The sequence below is a fragment of the Cheilinus undulatus genome, linkage group 10 (genome assembly GCF_018320785.1).
Source record: "Cheilinus undulatus linkage group 10, ASM1832078v1, whole genome shotgun sequence".
NCBI lineage: Eukaryota > Metazoa > Chordata > Actinopteri > Labriformes > Labridae > Cheilinus > Cheilinus undulatus.
The window spans coordinates 2,945,289-2,964,471 of record NC_054874.1 but is presented as its reverse complement, the minus strand read 5'-3'; the positions used below and the strand labels follow the sequence as shown (position 1 = coordinate 2,964,471).

The 19,183-nt window shown below is 40.2% G+C and overlaps 1 protein-coding gene and 1 long non-coding RNA gene across 3 annotated transcripts in view; one reads left to right on the top strand and one right to left on the bottom strand.

The window, feature by feature from the left end:
* Positions 1-19,183, top strand: part of LOC121516823 — a 142,995-nt gene that overhangs the window by 22,003 nt on the left and 101,809 nt on the right. The window lies entirely within an intron of this gene.
* Positions 1-19,183, bottom strand: part of LOC121516820 (sodium bicarbonate transporter-like protein 11) — a 57,949-nt gene that overhangs the window by 25,808 nt on the left and 12,958 nt on the right. For both annotated transcript variants that reach the window (XM_041798236.1, XM_041798237.1), the window contains exon 2: positions 2,370-2,420. In XM_041798236.1, coding sequence (XP_041654170.1) covers positions 2,370-2,420 — 51 coding nt within the window. The remainder of the gene's footprint in view (positions 1-2,369; positions 2,421-19,183) is intronic.

The window sequence follows — 19,183 nt, the reverse complement described above, 5'->3', positions numbered from 1 at the left end:
TTAAGGGCAGTGTAGCTTAAATGGGCGAAAAGGGGCCAAAAAATTGGTGAAAAGGGGCAAAAATGGAACAAAAGTGGCATAAAATGGGGGGGAAAAGGGAAAAAATGGGATTAAAGCGGCAAAAAAAGGGGGGGAAGTGGCAAAAATGGGAACGAGTGGTATGTAAGGGCGAAAAGGTAGCTTAAATGGGCAAATGGGGCCAAAAATTGCTGAAAAAGGGCAAAAAGTGGCAGACAGCAGTGGCAAAAAATAGGGGAAAAGTGGTAAAAAAAATGGGAACAAGTGGTTATAAGGGCAAAAGGTAGTTTAAATGGGTGAAACTGGACCAAAAATTGGTGAAAAGGGGCAAAAATGGGATAAAAGTAGCAGACAGCAGTGGCAAAAATGGTCAAAAACAGGAAACAAGTGGTACTTCATGGTATTCGGTAGCTTAAATGGGCAAAAGGGGCCAAAAATTTGTGAAAAGGGGAAAAAAGGGGCTAAAAGTGGCAAAAAATGGGGGGAAGAGGGAAAAAATGGGATAAAAGTGGCAAAAGGGGGGGGGGGGGTGGCAAAAATGGGAACAAGTGGTATGAAAGGGCGAAAAGGTAGCTTAAATGGGCACAACGGGGCCAAAAATTGGTGAAAAAGGAGAACAATAGAATAAAAGTGGCAAAAAATAGGGGAAAAGTGGTTAAAAAAAATGGGAACAAGTGGTATGTAAGGGCAAAAGGTAGTTTAAATGGGTGAAACTGGGCCAAAAATTGGTGAAAAGGGGCAAAAATGGGATAAAAGTAGCAGACAGCAGTGGCAAAAATGGTCAAAAACAGGAAACAAGTGGTACTTCATGGCATTCGGTAGCTTAAATGGGGCTAAAAGTGGCAAAAAATGGGAGGAAAAAGGGAAAAAATGGGATAAAAGTGGCAAAAAAATGGGGGGAAAAGGGAAAAAATGGGATAAAAGTGGCAAAATGTGGGGGGGGGGGGAGTGGCAAAAATGGGAACAAGTGGTATGAAAGGGCGAAAAGGTAGCTTAAATGGGCACAACGGGGCCAAAAATTGGTGAAAAAGGAGAACAATAGAATAAAAGTGGCAAAAAATAGGGGAAAAGTGGTTAAAAAAAATGGGAACAAGTGGTATGTGAGGGCAAAAGGTAGTTTAAATGGGTGAAACTGGGCCAAAAATTGGTGAAAAGGGGCAAAAATGGGATAAAAGTAGCAGACAGCAGTGGCAAAAATGGTCAAAAACAGGAAACAAGTGGTACTTCATGGCATTCGGTAGCTTAAATGGGGCTAAAAGTGGCAAAAAATGGGGGGAACAGGGAAAAAATGGGATAAAAATGGCAAAAAAAAGGGGGGAAAGGAGCAAAAAAATGGGATCAAGTAGTATTTAAGGGCAATGTAGCTTAAATGGGCAAAAAGGGGCCAAAAAATTGGTGAAAAATGGAAAAAAAATGGAAAAAGTGGCAAAATTGTGAAAAAGTAGGAAAAAGTGGTATTTATGGCAAAGGTAGCTTAAATCACTGAAAAGTAGCAAAAATTTTCCCTTTTTTAAAGTTCTCTTGGTAAATAATATTTAATATTAAGACATAAAAGAACCACATGTGGCTCCAGAGCCACACATTGAGTTTCCCTGGTATAGACAATAGAAAACTAACTGAACAACTCCATATGTCAGAAACACGCTATTCTACAAGAGACACGGTGCTAATTTTGTTGGCCCTTTAAAGGCATTTTTAATTATATATGAACATTAAGCTGGTACAATAAAATCAAACTGTTCTAATGTGGTTAAGATGCTAGATATATAAGCATCGTCTCCATTAGTAAGGGACAATTTAATTTTCCTCCCATCAGTCTGCCATCTGTTGACAAGAGAGAGAGACCCAATAAAAATCCCCCTCAAGGCACACAGGCATCAGTAGAACAATGGCGTCCCCTCATAAATTCCTTAATTGCACAGAAGATAAATATGGTGTCTTGATTGCAAGTTTTATGAGGAGGAGAAGAATAGCTGCAATATTACAGAGCGAGTCTTAACCCTTAGTGTGCAGACCTCTGAGCGATGATTATTCCCCCTTCCCTTCAGTGACTCAGAGATCATCTGCCTCGTTATTTGCCCATTAATTAACCTCACAACACAGCGGCGCGGGGACTGACTGTGCTCACCAGAATGTGAAATGGGTCATCAGTGAGCAGCCACGAGCATTTGCATTATCATGAATAAGTACTGCAATAAATTTCCATGTTAAAAACTGCTCCATTCTCCCCAGTATCCTGAAGGGAAAGAGCTGCGTAACGTTCTCTGTGCTTGTAAAAGTGCTGATAATATGTTCTTAAGAGCAGGACCCATGCTGAGAAAATCAAATGTGATATTACTGCAGCTTCTCACCCATGCCCTGGAAAACATATCCATTCTTAGACCTCCCGCTGGATGGAGCGTCTGTGGGAAAAGAGAGAAATATGATATTAGTGCTGGTTCATAAAGAAGTTTGGATTAAAGCATTTTATTATCGTTTCTGTTGACTTTAGATCTCCCACTGTGGAGAGCTTCTTATTAAAGAAAGCTAATTAGTTTTCAGCCTCGAAAGACCCGCAAAATACGCTGTAGAAAATGCTTAACAAACAGCTTCAAGTGATTTTATTCACATGCAGGAATCTCCTGAGTAGCCTGAAAATTTCAGAGTAAGCTTCATGTTAGAATATCAACCCCTCTGTTTGTTGTTTTTATTACCTGATTTTAGCCAGACGTTTTCCTGCTAGCATCCACACTACAAATCAGCAAAGACCGATTTTGATTTCCATAACATGAAAACCTCCATTACTGCTCACCTCTGTCCTTCTCAACACTACTTCTGCCATCCTGTAAGTGTCCCCATGCTATCTTTAAAGCTGCAGCCATGGTGACTCATTATTCGCCATGAAAAAGAAGTAGAAAGTTATTGTTTCTTGTTTTTTTTTTACCACATTTCCTATGTGGCTGATCAAGTTGCACTAAAAGACCTTCACTTTGCACCACGATGAATGTCATGAGTTTTTATCCAACACTGCAACCGTAGTTTTTTTTCGCCATGAGAAAGGAAGTAGTTTTGTCAGTGATAATGGCTTTACAGTCATGAAATATATTTAACAAAATCCTTGGTGGTTTAACAAGATTATTGATCTGGATGTTTTGGGTGGGCGTGGCTTAATGGCTCATGTGTTTTTTCACCATGACACAGGAAGTTAACCTTACAAAGCAGATGGATACACCCGTTTTCGTGTTTCTCACTGGCGAATCCATCTTGCAGAGTGAGTTGTTTTCTTTTCAAAAACCACAAAAGTCGTGTACTGACATGTCTATAGTCGCCATGGTTCACCTTATGCAGTTCTCTATGGAGCTAACTCCTCAGTTGTGGCCATGTCACGTGTTTTGTGACAGATGTGACAGACAGAACGTTCATCCAATCACCCTCTGAGTTTTTTCTCAAAGGCTCTGCCCTTTCCCAAACACTGTCCATGGGAAGTTTTCCAAATGGATGTTTGAAACAAATCCATCTGGCCTGTCAGGTTAGCAACCATGGAGATTTTTCCCCATGAATCAGGAAGTAGTTCTGTCAGTAAGAATGGTAGTACAACCATGAAACATGTTTAATAAAGGCCTTAGGGTTAATAAGATGATGGGCGTGGTCTAACGGCTCAGTGGCACCCCCTCCAAATTAAAAAACAGCCCCTGCACCACTTATATAACCTGACACACCATATATCTACTGCATGGATGTATTTCACATTCGACTGGGAAAGCTCCCATAGAAAGTGTTTGGGTTGGGCAGGACTTCTGATTAAGTTTTTGAAAGATGATTTATGAACATTGTGAGCGTCACATTCAACAAGAGCAACAAGTCAAAGCGGGTTTGAATGACTGCTAAATGCACTTGAGCTTGCAAAGCATTTTTCCAAACATCTGGCTACTTAAAGTGTTTTTAAACTGCAGGTCACACCTACCCATTCACACCGACATAAAAAAGGCAGGTCATACAGTGTATTAACTAAGAGATGTGCATGTTTTACTTTGTCTTCTCTCACCTACCAGTCTGCACAGAACAGCAGCAGGTTGCTATGCTGCAGAAAATCTCCAGCTGCTTGACTTTCCTAACAGTGGCAGTATGTGGGCAGATTTTTACAGTCTGTAAAATAACCGACTACAATCATGTTTGTGCCCTGTCCCAAACTGTCAGAGTTTTAAAAAGCATTATTTGAAACAGTTAGTAAAGTACTGGGCCAAACCTACTGACCCTAGCCCCCCTTCTACCCTCTCTGTAATCTCTTCTATATACAGTACGCCTCGGATCACATGACAGATCATCACATGTTTACTACTCTACATGCTCTCATGCTTCTTAAATATATACTTTATACGTTATACTATATACGTTTAAATATATACTTTTGATCACATGGTTTGTTAATATGACCCCAGTTCCAAAAAAGTTGGGGCGCTGTGTAAAATGCACATCAAGGAAGAATGCAATGATTAGCAAAAATCACACAAACCCTTATTTTATTCACAATAGAGCATAAAAAAACATGTCAGATGTTGAAAATGAGACATTTTACAATTCCATGAAAACATTTTTTGGCTGCAACACATCTCAAAAAAAAATAGGGACAGGGCAATAAAAGGGTTGGAAAAGTAAGTGCTGGAGGAGCATTTTGCAACTTATTAAGTGAATTGATAAGAATCTTCTATCTGTCCCTAAGACCAAATTAAAATGTACAGGCGCCCGGGCCTTTGCTGCTAGGGCTCCAACCCTGTACCCTGAAAGTCTCAGACTTGAAGATTCACCACCTTCTCTGCTTTTTAAATGTGCTTTTATTTGTTTTTACTAATATTTTGATGTTTTAGATTTTTATTTTATTCCATGATGGTATTTTAATGTATATTATTTTAATTCTGTATTTTTTTAATGTATGTATTTTTATGTCCTTTGTTGGATTTCTTGTGAAGCACTTTGTAACTGAGGTTTTTAAAAGTGCTATATAAATAAACATATTATACTTGTTACTATTGGCAACAGGTCAGTAAAATGATTGGGTATTAAAGGAGCATTTTAGAGAGTCTCTCAGGAGTAAAGATACTGGTTCACCAATCTGCAGAACACTGCAGCTAAAAACTGTGGAACAATTTTAGAAAAAATGTTACTGTAAAATTGTAAATATTTTAAATATCCCTCCATCTAAAGCCCATAATAACAAAGGATTCAGAGAATCTGGTGAAATCTCTGTGAGCAAGGAAAGTGAAAGTCAGTATTGGATGCTGCTGATCTCGGGGCCCTCAGGGGCCACTGCATTAAAAACAGGCATGATTGTGTACTGAAATCACTGCATGGGCTCAGGAACATTCCAGAAATCATCGTCTGATAACACAGTTAACTGTACCATCCACCAATGACAGTTAAAGCTGGATCATGGAGAGAGGAAGCCATATGTGAACAGGATCCAGAAACACCGCCGTCTTCTCTGGACCAAAGCTCATTTACCATGGACTGAGGAGACATGGAAAACTGTTCTGTGGTCAGGTGCATCAAATTTTGAGATTCTTTTGGAAACCATAAGCGCCATGTCCTGTGGACTAAAGAGGAGAGGGACCAACCAGCTTGTTATCCTGGCTCAGTTCTAAAACCTTCATCCTGTCCCATATGCTCCCATCCAGACAACATCTCTGTCAGGGAGGGCCTTGCAAAATTCTCCTCCAGCTGTTTTCCATCAGCACCACTTACTTTTTCAGCCTTTTGTTGCCCCGTCCCTACTTTTTTGAGATGTGAGATGTGCTAATATATTTTTATAAAATGGTAAAATGTCTCCCTTTCAATATGTTCTACTGTGAATAAAATATGGGTTTGTGAGATTTAACAATCATGACAAACTTTTTCACATTTTACAAACTGCCCCAACTTTTTTGGTGTTGGGATTGTACTTTTTAATACCCTGCATTTATTTAATAGTTATTTTTCTCCTAGTTTCGCGTGTGTATATGTGTGCTTGTCTGAGTATGTTTGGGAGTTGTGTCTAAATTTCTGGATAAGAGAATCTGGATTATCATGCAGAACATCTGATCCTATTAGACCCCGTAACTCCAGTCTGGCACATGGCCGGTCAGACCTTGAAGGCCTTTAACATAACACGACACATTACAGGATAGAAGCTTCCAGGAATACGAGTTCATCTCAGTTTCAGAGGTTTTTACAAGGACAATGTGAAAACGTCACGCGCTGAGAAACAGCGAAGAGACACCGTCGCTCTCAGTTACAACAGAAACCTGCCTCCAGCTGTGTGTGCTGTTTGTGTGGGCGGTCATGTAGCAGCCAGGCGCTGCTGCAGTGAAAGAGATGAGCTTCTCCTTGCCAGCGGCACACACTGGCTCCAGGGACTCTGGAGCACGGCTGAATCTCAAAGGATAAGATTAGAAAGAACATTCCCAGGCCTCTTAGCCCCCCCCACCCCCACTACACTGAAGTCTGCACCAGCTACTGGGAGCCTGAGCGCTTACACAATGAACTGTGTGGACCAGAGCTGTGCAGGATGACTGGGAACTGAACAGGCTTGTCCCATGAAAGAAAAGGTTGAGCTTGTTGTCAATATTTGCAGCTACGTCTAATCAGCATGATCAAAAATAAAGACCGAATAGCTCTGAGCAGCAAAGCAGCGCTCAGCTCTCATGAGATTCTGCAGGAATGTTTAAATGTCATTGATGCTTTAAAGGTAAAAACTACAGCACAGCTGACTGTTGACTGAATAATAACAGAACACATTAAAGGTCAAGTCTTTGCACCGAAATGTCCACATCGATTAAAAATGACAGTTTCAAGGACAGAGTCTTAATGCAGAGTCCAACCTGCACGTCCTCCCCTACTCAAATGCAAAATAGTGGAATTTCAAACTGCTACAAAAAGGGGGAGATCAATCCCAATTAAAAATTTCAGTCGTTTCCAAGCCTTAGCACTTAATAGTAAATCTAGGTTTTCTTTTAATGAATGAATTTCAAATAATGAGGAGGAAAAGCTGTTTAAAGTTGCCTCCCCAGTTTATGGGATGAGCTACTCACAAAGCATTCTGGGATCACAGCACAAACCAGGAAGTACCACTTCTAACAGCTTTTCTCCCTCTTTGTATGAAATTCATCCATGAAACAAAAACAGTGGTAAAAACTGGCCTTTTCTGCCCAGTAAGAACAAATTCACTAGTTTGTCTGTTGTTGAATAGTCCTTTATTCAAACAAGAAGTAAGCAAGGGCGAGCAGAATTAAATGTTCAGTTAAAAGTTTTTTTTTTTACCGTGACGAGAGCGATTTTAACCCTCTGATGAGAGCTGGAGGTGAATGCGCCTCAGGATTAATAAACGATGCTCCGTCCAAACGTCAGCGATCAAGATCCCACTTTCACTTCTTGGTGACATGAAATAGAATTAGAGGTAAGTTATTTCAGTGGGTGATAGTTTGGCATTATAATGTTTTAATAAGAGAGGTTAGATCAGCCGTGTGATTAACCCCGGCACACACTTATCCGCGTATTTGGCACTCTCCTTTACGCACGGAGGATGAAAGGTGTTTGTTATCCTGTGAGCTGCTGTTTGTGACTACAACAAGGGAAGAAGCTTTATTTTACAAACCAAAAATCCTCTTACAGTCATTAAAGCCTGACTTTGCCAGAAACTGGTCAGAAACGTGGACTGGACTGTGATCCTGCTGTCTCTAGCATGCAGCTGCTGCCTGGTGGGCTCGCTGAGGCGGGTCCTCTTGTTGTTACTTCACGCTACGTCACATTTCCGCGCTTGTGCTCCTTCATTTGCATTCGTGCTGTACCTAGGCCCACCTCGTCCATCCGTGCTAGGGCTGCAAAGCGTGCTGCGCTGAAGCACGGAAAGATTGTACTCACACTGGCCAAACGTACCAGACTTTAGGCTGAAACGGGCCCAGACACGGTACAGATGGTCTAGTGTGAGTACGCCCTTAATCTGAGACAATTTTAAAACCGTGAAAGGCCACAGACTTTCCAATCCTCACACACTAGACGACTCAGCCAGACTGTCAGATCACTGGAGACCACACACCCGCCGACCTGCCTACGACACCCTATGCTACGACCTCACGTGATCACGTGACTTCAGAAAAAACAAACACGGATGTCTGTCGATACCATCTTGCTGTCTCTCCACAACAGGCTGTCCTGGCAGAGTTACAGGTGCAGCAAAAATCTTAAAACATGGGAAAGACTCAGGATGAAATTGGCTGGCATCAGCCGCACTACGACCTACAAGCGTGAATATCAGACATGTTTGATATTTACGATTCAGGGTCTGGGAGGCTACGACGGGATTCGGAGCAGTAAATGAATCGCGTTGACACCACACACATGCAGACTACTCTAACAAATAATCGTTTGTGAGGAGGCTCCAGTCGGTATACGCCCCCACAGTCATCGGGGGTCAAATCTTGGCTTAAATCGGGCTGAAAATCCTGTAGTGTGTTACCGGCCTTATACAGAAGGCTTTAATTGTTAAACATAATTGTCCCATTTTTGCCCTTTTTTCCCATTTTGTGCCACGTTTCACCCAACTAAGCTACCGCTGCCATTAAAAAACACTTTTTCCCTACTTCTTTGCCCATTTTTACCATTTCTTTATGCAACTTTTTCCCCATTTTTGCCCATTTTTACAATTTTTTTGCCCTTTTCACCATCGTGTGCCACTTTTCACCCAATTAAACTACCGTTGCCATTAAAAAACACTTTCTTTCCTACTACTTTGCCCATTTTTGCCATTTCTTTATGCAACTTTTTCCCCATTCTTGCCCTTTTTCACCATTTTTTTGCTACTTTTCACCCATTTAAGCTTCCTTTTGCCATTTAATACCACTTGTTTCCTGTTTTTTGCCCTATTTTGCCTCTCTTAACTGCTTTTGGACCATTTTTGCTACATTTAACCCCTTAAAGCCTGTTGTATCATATTTGATACATTCTTTTATGATACCTCATTTAATCATGATCATAAATAACAAAAAAAATCTTCTGAATACAATCTGATAAATGATAAAAATGCCCTCAAGTGTATTATCAGTTACCAAAAACACCTAATAATATATATGTTAAATTTTAAGGAAATTTTGATTTTTTTTTTTTTTAAATTTCAGTAGAAAGTGAAATTAACATTTCAGTCCCAAAAAATTAGAATTTTCTGGCTATAATTTGTGTTTTCAGGCTTTAATGGGTTAACTTGTTTTTATTGCTACTTCAAGCTGTTTTTGCCACTTTCACCACTTCGACTGTGGTTTTTGCGAAGGTATTTTTCAACAGCGTGGCTCTTTGGTTGAGCAGGGTTGTTATTTTATGTGCATTTATGTTTCAGAAATAAATCGTCAGTACGCCTCAGCCTAAGCATGCCAGACTTTGCGCACACCCTGAGTTTCCTTTCTATCTCTTCATGCACTACCTCAGTAAAAGTCTATCTGATCACGTTGTTTGATTTCGCTGCAGGCCCAGGCCTATTAGCATATCATGCTTGTGGGTTTCCTGTTAGCACACAGCCCTACTTCCTCATGCTAACTCTGCACAGTGCAGAAGTTTGGCTCAAGTCTCTCAGCCACAGGAGGGCCAACAACACTGACACAGCTCCTGAAAATAGCCCGCTGTCTGACCTCCTGACCCTGTTTATGAACTGCTGATGCACAGGTTTTTATGTCGGGGGGTTTCTTACAGACATAGTTACAACAACAAACACATCAGGTCAACTGCCTTCAATATTTGAAGAAAATTTCAGAAATATGTTTGATTTTAGCATATATAGCTTATTTTAGCTAACTCAGCTAAAAAACTTCCACCACCAGGTGGCTCTCAATCAAAACATTAACAAAATAAAGTGAGTACGGACTAGCTCCATGTGTCATCTCCAACCAGCCTCATCAGGTCAACCGTCTGACCTGATAAAGCTAATTTACAAAAGAGAAAAATGATGTTTGTTTTCAGTTTAAAAATTCTTATAATAAAAGAGAAATGCACTGAAAAGTGCATTTTTTCCTTTAAACTGGAACATGGGTGTAGCACAGAGGGGAAAAGGGTACTGAGATCCTGGGCCCACAGTAGGGAGGGGCCCTTGAGATGCCTGTATGGAAGCCCATTTGGGTCAAATGGAAAAGAAAACAAATGTGAAAGTACAGCAATTCTTGAAAAAAAATTCTGAGCAGGAAGTCCCAGAATGTGAAAGTGAATCCTGGAATCCAAGGACGCCATGGGCTCTAGCGTTAGCCTGGCACGCCAGGTAGACTGTTTCATATCTCCCTTGCATGGATATATTTCACATTCATCCGGGACAGATCCCATAGAAAAGTTTGGGAAGGGCAGGAATTTCCCCCCGAAAAAATCAGAAGGTGATTGGACAAACATTCTGTCTGTCACATTTATGATGGGCAACAAAAAAACAGATTGCTCGATGTGCAGCTCCGCCACAAACTGAAAGACAAATGCTGCTGTAGTCTATGAACAGTTGATCGTGTTGTGGTTAAACTTATGCCAAGGCAAGAAGGAAAACGTCCTCTCTGCCTGGAGAAGCTTTCAGTGGGACTCTTTTCTCTTGTTCTAATAAAGAATCTGGAGCAGTTCTGCTGGAACAGCCTCTTTTCTACAGCTACATTTGAGCTAACTGCTTTAGCGGTAGCAGCCACGGTATACACCAGCCCGTAATGATGGCAGAGGCACAGGGCAGGTCGGAAGGAGAGCGAAAACATCTTTCCATCGTGAACAGCCTGTAGCGTTGTTCTTTGCTCTTTATTTAACAGAGAAATGTGGTCCAGTTCTGATTAAACTGCTGCTACACCATAGCTTACTTAGCTTACTGCTACACTGGTGCTAGCCACTGCTAACAGCTCAGAGCAGTGGTTTTCAAACTTTTTTTGCCCAAGGCAAACCTAAAGTTAAGCCAAAATCTCAAGGCACACCATATTCAAATCAATATAAAATAGACTTTTTAAATAATGTAACAGTGAAGTTGGCCTTTCTAGAGCCCAGCCAACTGGGGGATCATGGAGGGGGCAAAAGTAGGTTAACAGTGATTAAAAAAAAGACATGGCAAGTTCGGCAAAAAGTGGCAAAACAAGTCAGAAATGGGTGGAAATTGTTAAAAAAAAAAAAAAGTGACTAAAAGTGGATTGAAATTGGCAAAAACTTGTTGAAAGTGTCAAACTAGTGGCAGAAATGGGTTCCAGGTGGTCTAAAAGGGTTAACTGTTGTAAAAAGGTGGTAAAAATGGGTTAACAGTGATATAACGGGCAAAAATGAGCAAAAAAGTGGTCAAACAAAGGCTGAAAGGGGCAAAAATTGGAAAATATGTGGAATAAATGGGTTGAAAGTGTCAAAAAGGTGGCAAAATAGATCACAAGTGGCAGAAAAGTGGCAAAAAAGGATTACAGTTGCTGAAAGGTGGTCAAAAGGGGGTTAAAAGAGATGGGAAAAATGGCAAAAAATGGCCAAACAATGGCAAAGTTGGGCGAAAAGAGGAAAAAAGGTAGCAAAAATTGGTTAAATGTGGCAAAAAGTTCCTAAAATGGGTCATAAACAGTAATAAGAAGTGGAGAAAATGCTAGCAGCAAAATGGTTTAACTTGTCAAAAGAAGTTGCAAAAATGGGTAGAAAAATTGGTTTACTTGGTTAAAATGTATGGAATTGAATGAATAATTTCAACCCAATAATAGCTTGCCATGCCTTTCAGCTCCTAATGAGATAGTGACTGCAGGAGCTGGGGATCAAACCAACCACCTCCGTGGTGAACCACAATTAGGACCTCAGATAAACCTCACTCACCGCTAGGTTAATGAAACAAAACCAAAGTTTTGCTGTGGTATGATTAGAGGTCAACCTTCTTCCCTAAAACAGTGTCAGACCAGGGCTGTTAAATGATTGAGCTTATTAATCTAGATCAGCAGGGTCAAACTCAATAAGGCAGGGGTCGGACTCTGACTTCAGGCCTTACCTGAGAGCCTAAAAAGGTCCACCCTAAACCGTAAACCTCATTTCCACCACAAATGAATTACAGGAAAAAAACACTAAGCACAGATGATGCATGATGTTGTGATGAAAAACAGTCAGATGATCAATTTAAAGGCTCAAAATCTGAGATTAAAAGTCAAAATTATGAGTTTAAAAGGCACATAAATGAGATAGAAAGAAAAGGTCAGAATATGAAATCTTACAGTTTAAAGGTCAAAATATCAGATAAAATCTGAAACCATGAGTTAAAGTTATAAATATGAGATAAAATGTTAAACTATAATTCTAAAAGTTCAAAATAAAGGATGAAAAGTCAAGGTTAGGAGTTTAAAATGTCAAAATATAAATCAATATTTAAAATTTTGACTCTAAAATGTCAAAATATAAAATAAGATTTGAAATCATGAGTTTAAAAGGTTTAAATTTGTTACAAAACTCAAAATATTAAATTCAAAGGACAAAATATGAGAAATATTTCTCAATTTTGATTGTAAAATGTTTTAAAAATAAGGGATTAAAAGTCAAAGGTTGGAGTCTAAAGGTCAAAATATAAAATACAATTTAAAATTGATAATCTGAAAGGTCAAAATATGAAATAAAAAGTCAAAATCATGACTTTAAGGTGTAATTGTGAGATACAAAGTTGATTATCTGGAGTAAAAACACAAATTAATTTCTTTCCCACATTGCTGACTACAAATTATTTTTGCCTTTTAATGGTTTCAGATTATTCTGACTTAACAAGAGTTTTTTAAATTAGCAAGGATAAATTTTCATTTTCACATTGAAGGAAAATCTGCAGACTGGTGGGCCAGTTCTGATAAAAGTATGATATGATCCTGAGGGCCGGTTATAACTGTACCTCGGGCCAGATTTGGCCCCCGGGCCTTGAGTTTGACACCCCAGATCTAGATTAATCCTGCCAAGTTTAATTTCCACTATGTTGCATTAACAGGTTCTGGATTTCTGTATTTTCTTAAACTGAGGGTAATTGAGTTTCCTGTTTGGATAAAGACCTGCTTTAATTTTAAAAGAAAATAAGGAAAAAGGAAGTTGATATGGAAAGGTAAAGGTCAGAGGTCGTCTGACTCATCCACTGAGCTGTCTGTGAGTTTAATTATTTTACATCACTGTGGCTGCAGGAAGATGCTAACGTGGATTAGCCAGAGTGTGCTGATAAGGATGAAAATGCATGCAATGAAAAAATGAGTGCACTAATTACTGACTGTAATGAATTTAAATCAGTGCATTAATGCTGACTGTCCTGTTTAAACCTAACATTTGAGCCATGCATGTTAAAAAACTAAAGGCAGAGAAAAATCTGCATGTTGGTGCCAATTTTAAAATTAAACTGATTAATTCTCATCACACACAACAGGCACTACTTCCTCCGTCCTTTTCTCTTGGTACTCTTAAACTTTAGTAATTTAGTGTCTGTCTCTAATGCCGGGGATTTGATGTGTGTAATTCCTCTATCTGGCCAGACAAGCGAGGCTAGCTTAAAGCCTGAGGCGTGTTTTATTAATCCATGCCAGCCCGCTATCTGTGGGACAACGATGTCCTTCAGCAACAGGAAACAGAAGAAACTTTGTTGGGTCTCTGGAAACAACTGCACCAAACTACAAAGCTGAAAACTCTGAGCTGAACTCTGCAAGGTCAGCGACAGAGAGGACGCGCTATTCTAAAACAGAAAGGGTTAATGCAGTGGGAAAAAACTCCTCTGTTTAACCTTATCAGAGCTGGATTTGTCTGTGCCGCAGCATGAACAGTGTGTACTCTGTAGGTCACAGTGTACACAGTTATATTGAATAAAGACAGAAACAGGAAGAGGGAACCACAGCTCATTCCACTCCAACACCTCAAAGTCTGCAGATAAAGTCTACCTGTTTGCTTTATCTGGCAGGGCGACTACGCCCACTGGACCAACAGTAATATTAGCCACACAAGTCCGACTTTAGAGAGCACACATGAGAGAGGCGCTGTTTCAATCCAAGCGTGAGAGACGTTCAGTGACAGGTAGAACAAACCCTCTGAGGAAAACAAGACACCATTACTGCTGCTGGCTTTGTAGGTAGAGGCACCAAGATGGGGAAGGTAAAACAAAAAAACACGGGCATGTGCAGGTTTATGAAGCCCTACGTGGATTCAGTGACTCTGGCACTTTACCAACAACTTTAACAACATACGGCCTTAAGTAAGAGCGTAGCCAGATTAGAATATTACACATTCTTCTGTTTGGTAATCTGCTTAATCCCTGACCTGCAGCAAGTCAAGTTGGATTCTTTAACCTGTCAAAGGCCACAACAGAAACCTCTCTGGTTCTCAACCTTTTAAGCCCACAACCCCCAAAATAAAGGTGCCACAGACCAGGGACCCCCACTGTACCTGAAGGTGGCACGCACTTTCCATGCACTTTCAGCAGAGGTTCTCAACATTGGGGTCAGGACCCCATTTGAGGTCACGAGACACTCAGAGGGGGTCTCCAGATGCCTCAAAAAAACTAAGAACATTTTTGAATTACTGGTGCATGGTTAATTGGTGCCACTTTACACAAATTTAGCTTAACTGTAACCCATTTTTATCCTTTTTTCCCATCAATTTTAACATATTTTTGCAACTTAAAACCCATTTTTTGTCATTTAAACCCTTTCCACAACTTTTTTTCTGCCTGTTTTGCCACTTCTAAACCAAATCTTGCAACTCTCTCAGAGCTCCAGACTGCCCCTAAATGGTCGCATTTTGCCCCTAAAATTTGAGACAGTGTGAGTAAATTTTTCATCTACTCACACATGTGCGACCGGTACATTTGCAGATTTTTTATTATTAAATATTTTTTGTAGCTGACAAACTTCTGCTCCACACTTCATGCCAGTTGTTTACGCTAATGCACAAATGAACTGATTTGCCATCTGACATTAACTCCAAAAGAAGAAGAAAGGTCAATAAACGGGGGCGAATGACTACTGTGATTGGCTAATGTGTGAAAAGAGGCGAGTCTTGGGGTTATCGCGCGAATCTACAGGTTTCACATAAATCTTGTAAACAATGAACAATTGCGAAGAGGACTATCGGTGCTTACTTTCTCCCCACTAAAACTAGCGTGCCAGAGGAGACAAATCCTGATAATGAGTCCGACTTTTGGTGAGGAAACAGTCATGGCGAGAAAGGGCAGAAAGTTCTGTTTTCGGGATGAGTGGCTGCGCGAGTTCACCTGGCTGAGGTACTTCAGGGAGACGAATTCAATGAACTGCAAATTCTGCTGTCAATACCTACAACATGCGGGGTCAGGGAACACGAAATTTGCAGATGATACTGGCACTACACAATTAAAACACGACACTTTGAGCAAACACAATGCCAGTCTGAAACATAAAATGTTTCTGCAACTCCACAGTAATAGTGAAAACGAGAGGGAACATGAATATTTACTTTGCAAGTTGATTTACAGTGTGCACCCCTAAATTTTCTGCTTGCACCCCTAACATTTTCAGTTAGGGGCCACTATGCTCCCAGTAAAAAAAGTTAGTCTGGAGCCCTGTCCCTGCCTATTATTGGCTCTGCTGATGCATTATTGCCACTGTTTACTCCTTTCAACACTTTTTAAGCCAAATTTCACAATTTGAAAAACCAGTTTTTACCAGTTTCTGACCATTTCTGCCTCAGGAAACCCTTTTTTGCCAGTTTATATCAATTTTTATCCCATTTCACCAAATGTCCACCTATTCTTGCCACTTTAACGCCATTTCAGCCACTTTTGAATCCCCTTTAACAACTTAATATGCCCATTTTTGCCACTTTAACTTATTTTTGCAACTTTTTGGTAAATTTTTTGCCTCTTTTATCTAACTCCTGGCATTTCCAACCCATTTTTGCTACTTTTAAAATTCAATATCACCACCTTTCCCACCATTTTCCCATCCCTAACCCTAACCTTAGCTACATTGCTAAAGCTAAGGAAGCTAAATTAAGGTATTTAAGCAACATAGCTAAAGCTAAGAAAGATACACTAGCTACAAACCTAAAGCTAACAAGCTAGATTAGGTGTGTAAACTACATCGTAACATAGCTAACGCTGAAATAGCAACATTATCAATGCAGCTTAAGATTACAAGGCTACATATGCTTTGTAAGCTACAATAGGTAATGTAGATACAGCTCACAAAGCTACATTATCTGCATAGCTCAAGCTAACTTAGCTTTGTTTAACTAATTATGCTACATTAGCTATGCAGCCATGTTACTGTTGTAGTTTATGTGGCTACATTTTTTATGTCGCCAAAGCTAAGAAGGCTACATTAGCTTTGTAAGCTACAATAGGAAATGTAGATAAAGCTGACAAAGTTACACGATTGGCATACCTAAAGATAACAAAGCTATTTGAAACTAAATATGCTACATTAGCTATGCAGCCATGTTACTTTTGTAGCTTATGTGGCTACATTTTCTATGTCGCCAAAGCTTAGAAGGCTACATTAGCTTTGTAAGCTACAATAGGAAATGAAGATAAAGCTGACAAAGCTACATAATTCACATATCTTAAGATAACAATTCTATTATAAACTACTTATGCTACATTAGCTATGTAGCTTTTTCACCTTTGTAGCTTTTGTGACTACAGTAGCTTTAGACCATTGAGGTTCATTGAGGTTCTTCTGGTCTACTGATAATTTATTCTGAACAAATTTTTTTGACACACCAGAGTTTTTTCATACGTGAAAGTTTCGACTGCTCACTCGCAGTCTTCCTCAGAGTGGTCACGTGATGTTGCTGTGACGTGTCTTGTCAGCTGATTTACACAAGTTTTGGCGCTGTCTTCCTACCGGTAGAGGCAGGACGACAGCGCCATCTGCAGTCCGACTTCTTCAGGACAGCATCCCAGGTGTGTGAGAGTAAAAAGGATTGAATTGTTCAAAATACATTAGCTTTAGCTGTTTTCTAAAGCTCACGTTTCTAAAGCCAAAGCCAGCATAGCTACACTGGTTTACATAGTCACATTAACTACGTAGCTAGCATAGCTGCACTAGCTTTAAGCTAACAAAGCCAATGTTCACTAAAGCCGTGTTTCCATCAGGGGGTCTGGTTTGATTCAGTTCGGTTTGGTACGCTAAACCCCAAAATAGTTAGCGTTTCCACAGACACCCGTGCTCTCGCCTGGGTGGGCGGGGCTGTAAAAGCATGCATGTCACAGACAGCTGAGTCTGCTGGTCCAGCCGCAGAGTTATAGAAAGGATGAGAGACAGAAATCAGTAGGGAATAAGCAGTGAACAGCTTTATTTCAGCTGAGAGTGCTTTTTTAAAACATAACTACATTTTAAAGCTGTAAACTGCTGTCAGTACAGATCCTCAGCTGATGGAATACGTGTTCAGAGACGGTCTGAGTCGTAACGCTACGTTTATATGTGAATATATCTAGTCTAGAACAGTTTATACGACAAAATATGAAAGTTTAGAGCTGTACTGTGAGAATTCGCCACATTAAAGTTCAGCTGGTGTTAGACTCAAGCTAGATTAAGTCAGAAATCCGGGGTGCGCTGATCTCGTTTTAAAATAGTCTGCAGCCTGAAGTTTTACGAGCCCGTTCAACAACCACAGAGTGATGTTTTCACAGGTTATCTAACATAAGAAGTAGATTAATAACTAGTTACAGATGAGAATGAACTGTTCTAAGGCTTCGTATTCACAAAACCTCAGCATTAATTTAGTTTCTCATCCATCACAGATAGATCAGGCTGATGTGAGCCTTCGGGCTCTGCTTTGTGTTCCTAAAATCAGGTCCAGATAAACGTCAGGAAACTTGGTTTGTGGCCAGATACCAATACACTATGGAACAGTTTGGGTCTCCGTCGAGTCCAAGTATTTCCCATTTAGGCAGATATTAGTCAGTTTTTCTCCCATTTTCGCCCAATCCTCACAGCGCAGCCTTCCTTGTTTGAGGCGAGCAGGTGAGTCGTGCGCTGACTTAACGTCAGTGCAGCCCTATTGTTGTGTGTGTAGCTCCACCTTTTTTGGTACAGATAGGTAAGATTGGCACCGATGCAGAAGGGTGCTGAAAAGTGGGACGGTACGCGTCGGTTTTTTGGGACCCTTTCCAACTTTTGCTCTATGGAAACGCAAAAAATTGCGTGCCGTTCTGCACTGAATTGAGCCGGACCACTTGGTGGAAATGACCTATAAACTACTTCCTCTGACATTTTCTCTGTTTCACTGATGAAATGTTGTTTAATTCATAAATTTAACTCCCAGGCTTTGTTTCTGAACAAAGTTGGATTATAAATAATACTGTAGTTAGTCTAAAAGTTTTCCCACAAATAATGTAACTTCCATTATAACAGAGGTGGTGTCTCACAGTAGTGGCCTGCTAATGAGGGCATTTAAGATCTGCAATCTGCAGCCAGACCCCTCTCTCTCTCTCGAGACTGCACGATGTATTAAGACGAAAATGTAGGGGCACTGGCTCTACAGCTACACGACAAGGAGAAAAACATTATGTGGTGTTATGTGGTTATCGCCTGTCTGCCTCAAAAGTCTCCAACCAGAGGCAATGACATGTTGTTGTCAGATGTGTGTTGAAAAATCATACTTGGTTGGAATAATAAAGCCCACAATTTCTCATGCCGAAGTGATGCTGTTGGTGTGAAAGCTTGCATGCTTGAAAATATATTTACATGGGAATAATTTGCATGAAAGAAACAGGCCTTAATATGAGGCTGAAATAATTTGTCTCTTTGCATATATCCTTACACTCAGCAGTAATGTACTTTTCAACCACCCTAAAGATTCTGGGCTTTAAAGAGGCTTAAGTCCTGTAGGCTGACCCCCTTTGCTCCGCCTTTGTAGGCCAGCTCAAAGTTGCGAGTTTCTCACAGGAGCTTTAAAATATTCTTAGAAGTGTGAGTTTTCCTTTTAAAAGTATTCAGCCTGGGCATGTTAGACAGGAAGTGCTTTTTTTGTTTTACTAACTTTTGACACAAAGCATTGCAACATAAAGTTTGATACTTGAAATCAAATAAAGACTTGATTTTATTAAGGCTTTTTTATTCAAAGCTCCTCTCAAACAGTTCCCTGCACCGGTGTTGTGCTATCAGCAACAGAAGCTCAGCATTACCAGCTGTAAAACCTTCCCTGACACATCGTATCATTTATTGCCATGCTGTAAATATTGACCTGTATCCTTCGCTTCTACTCGCAATAA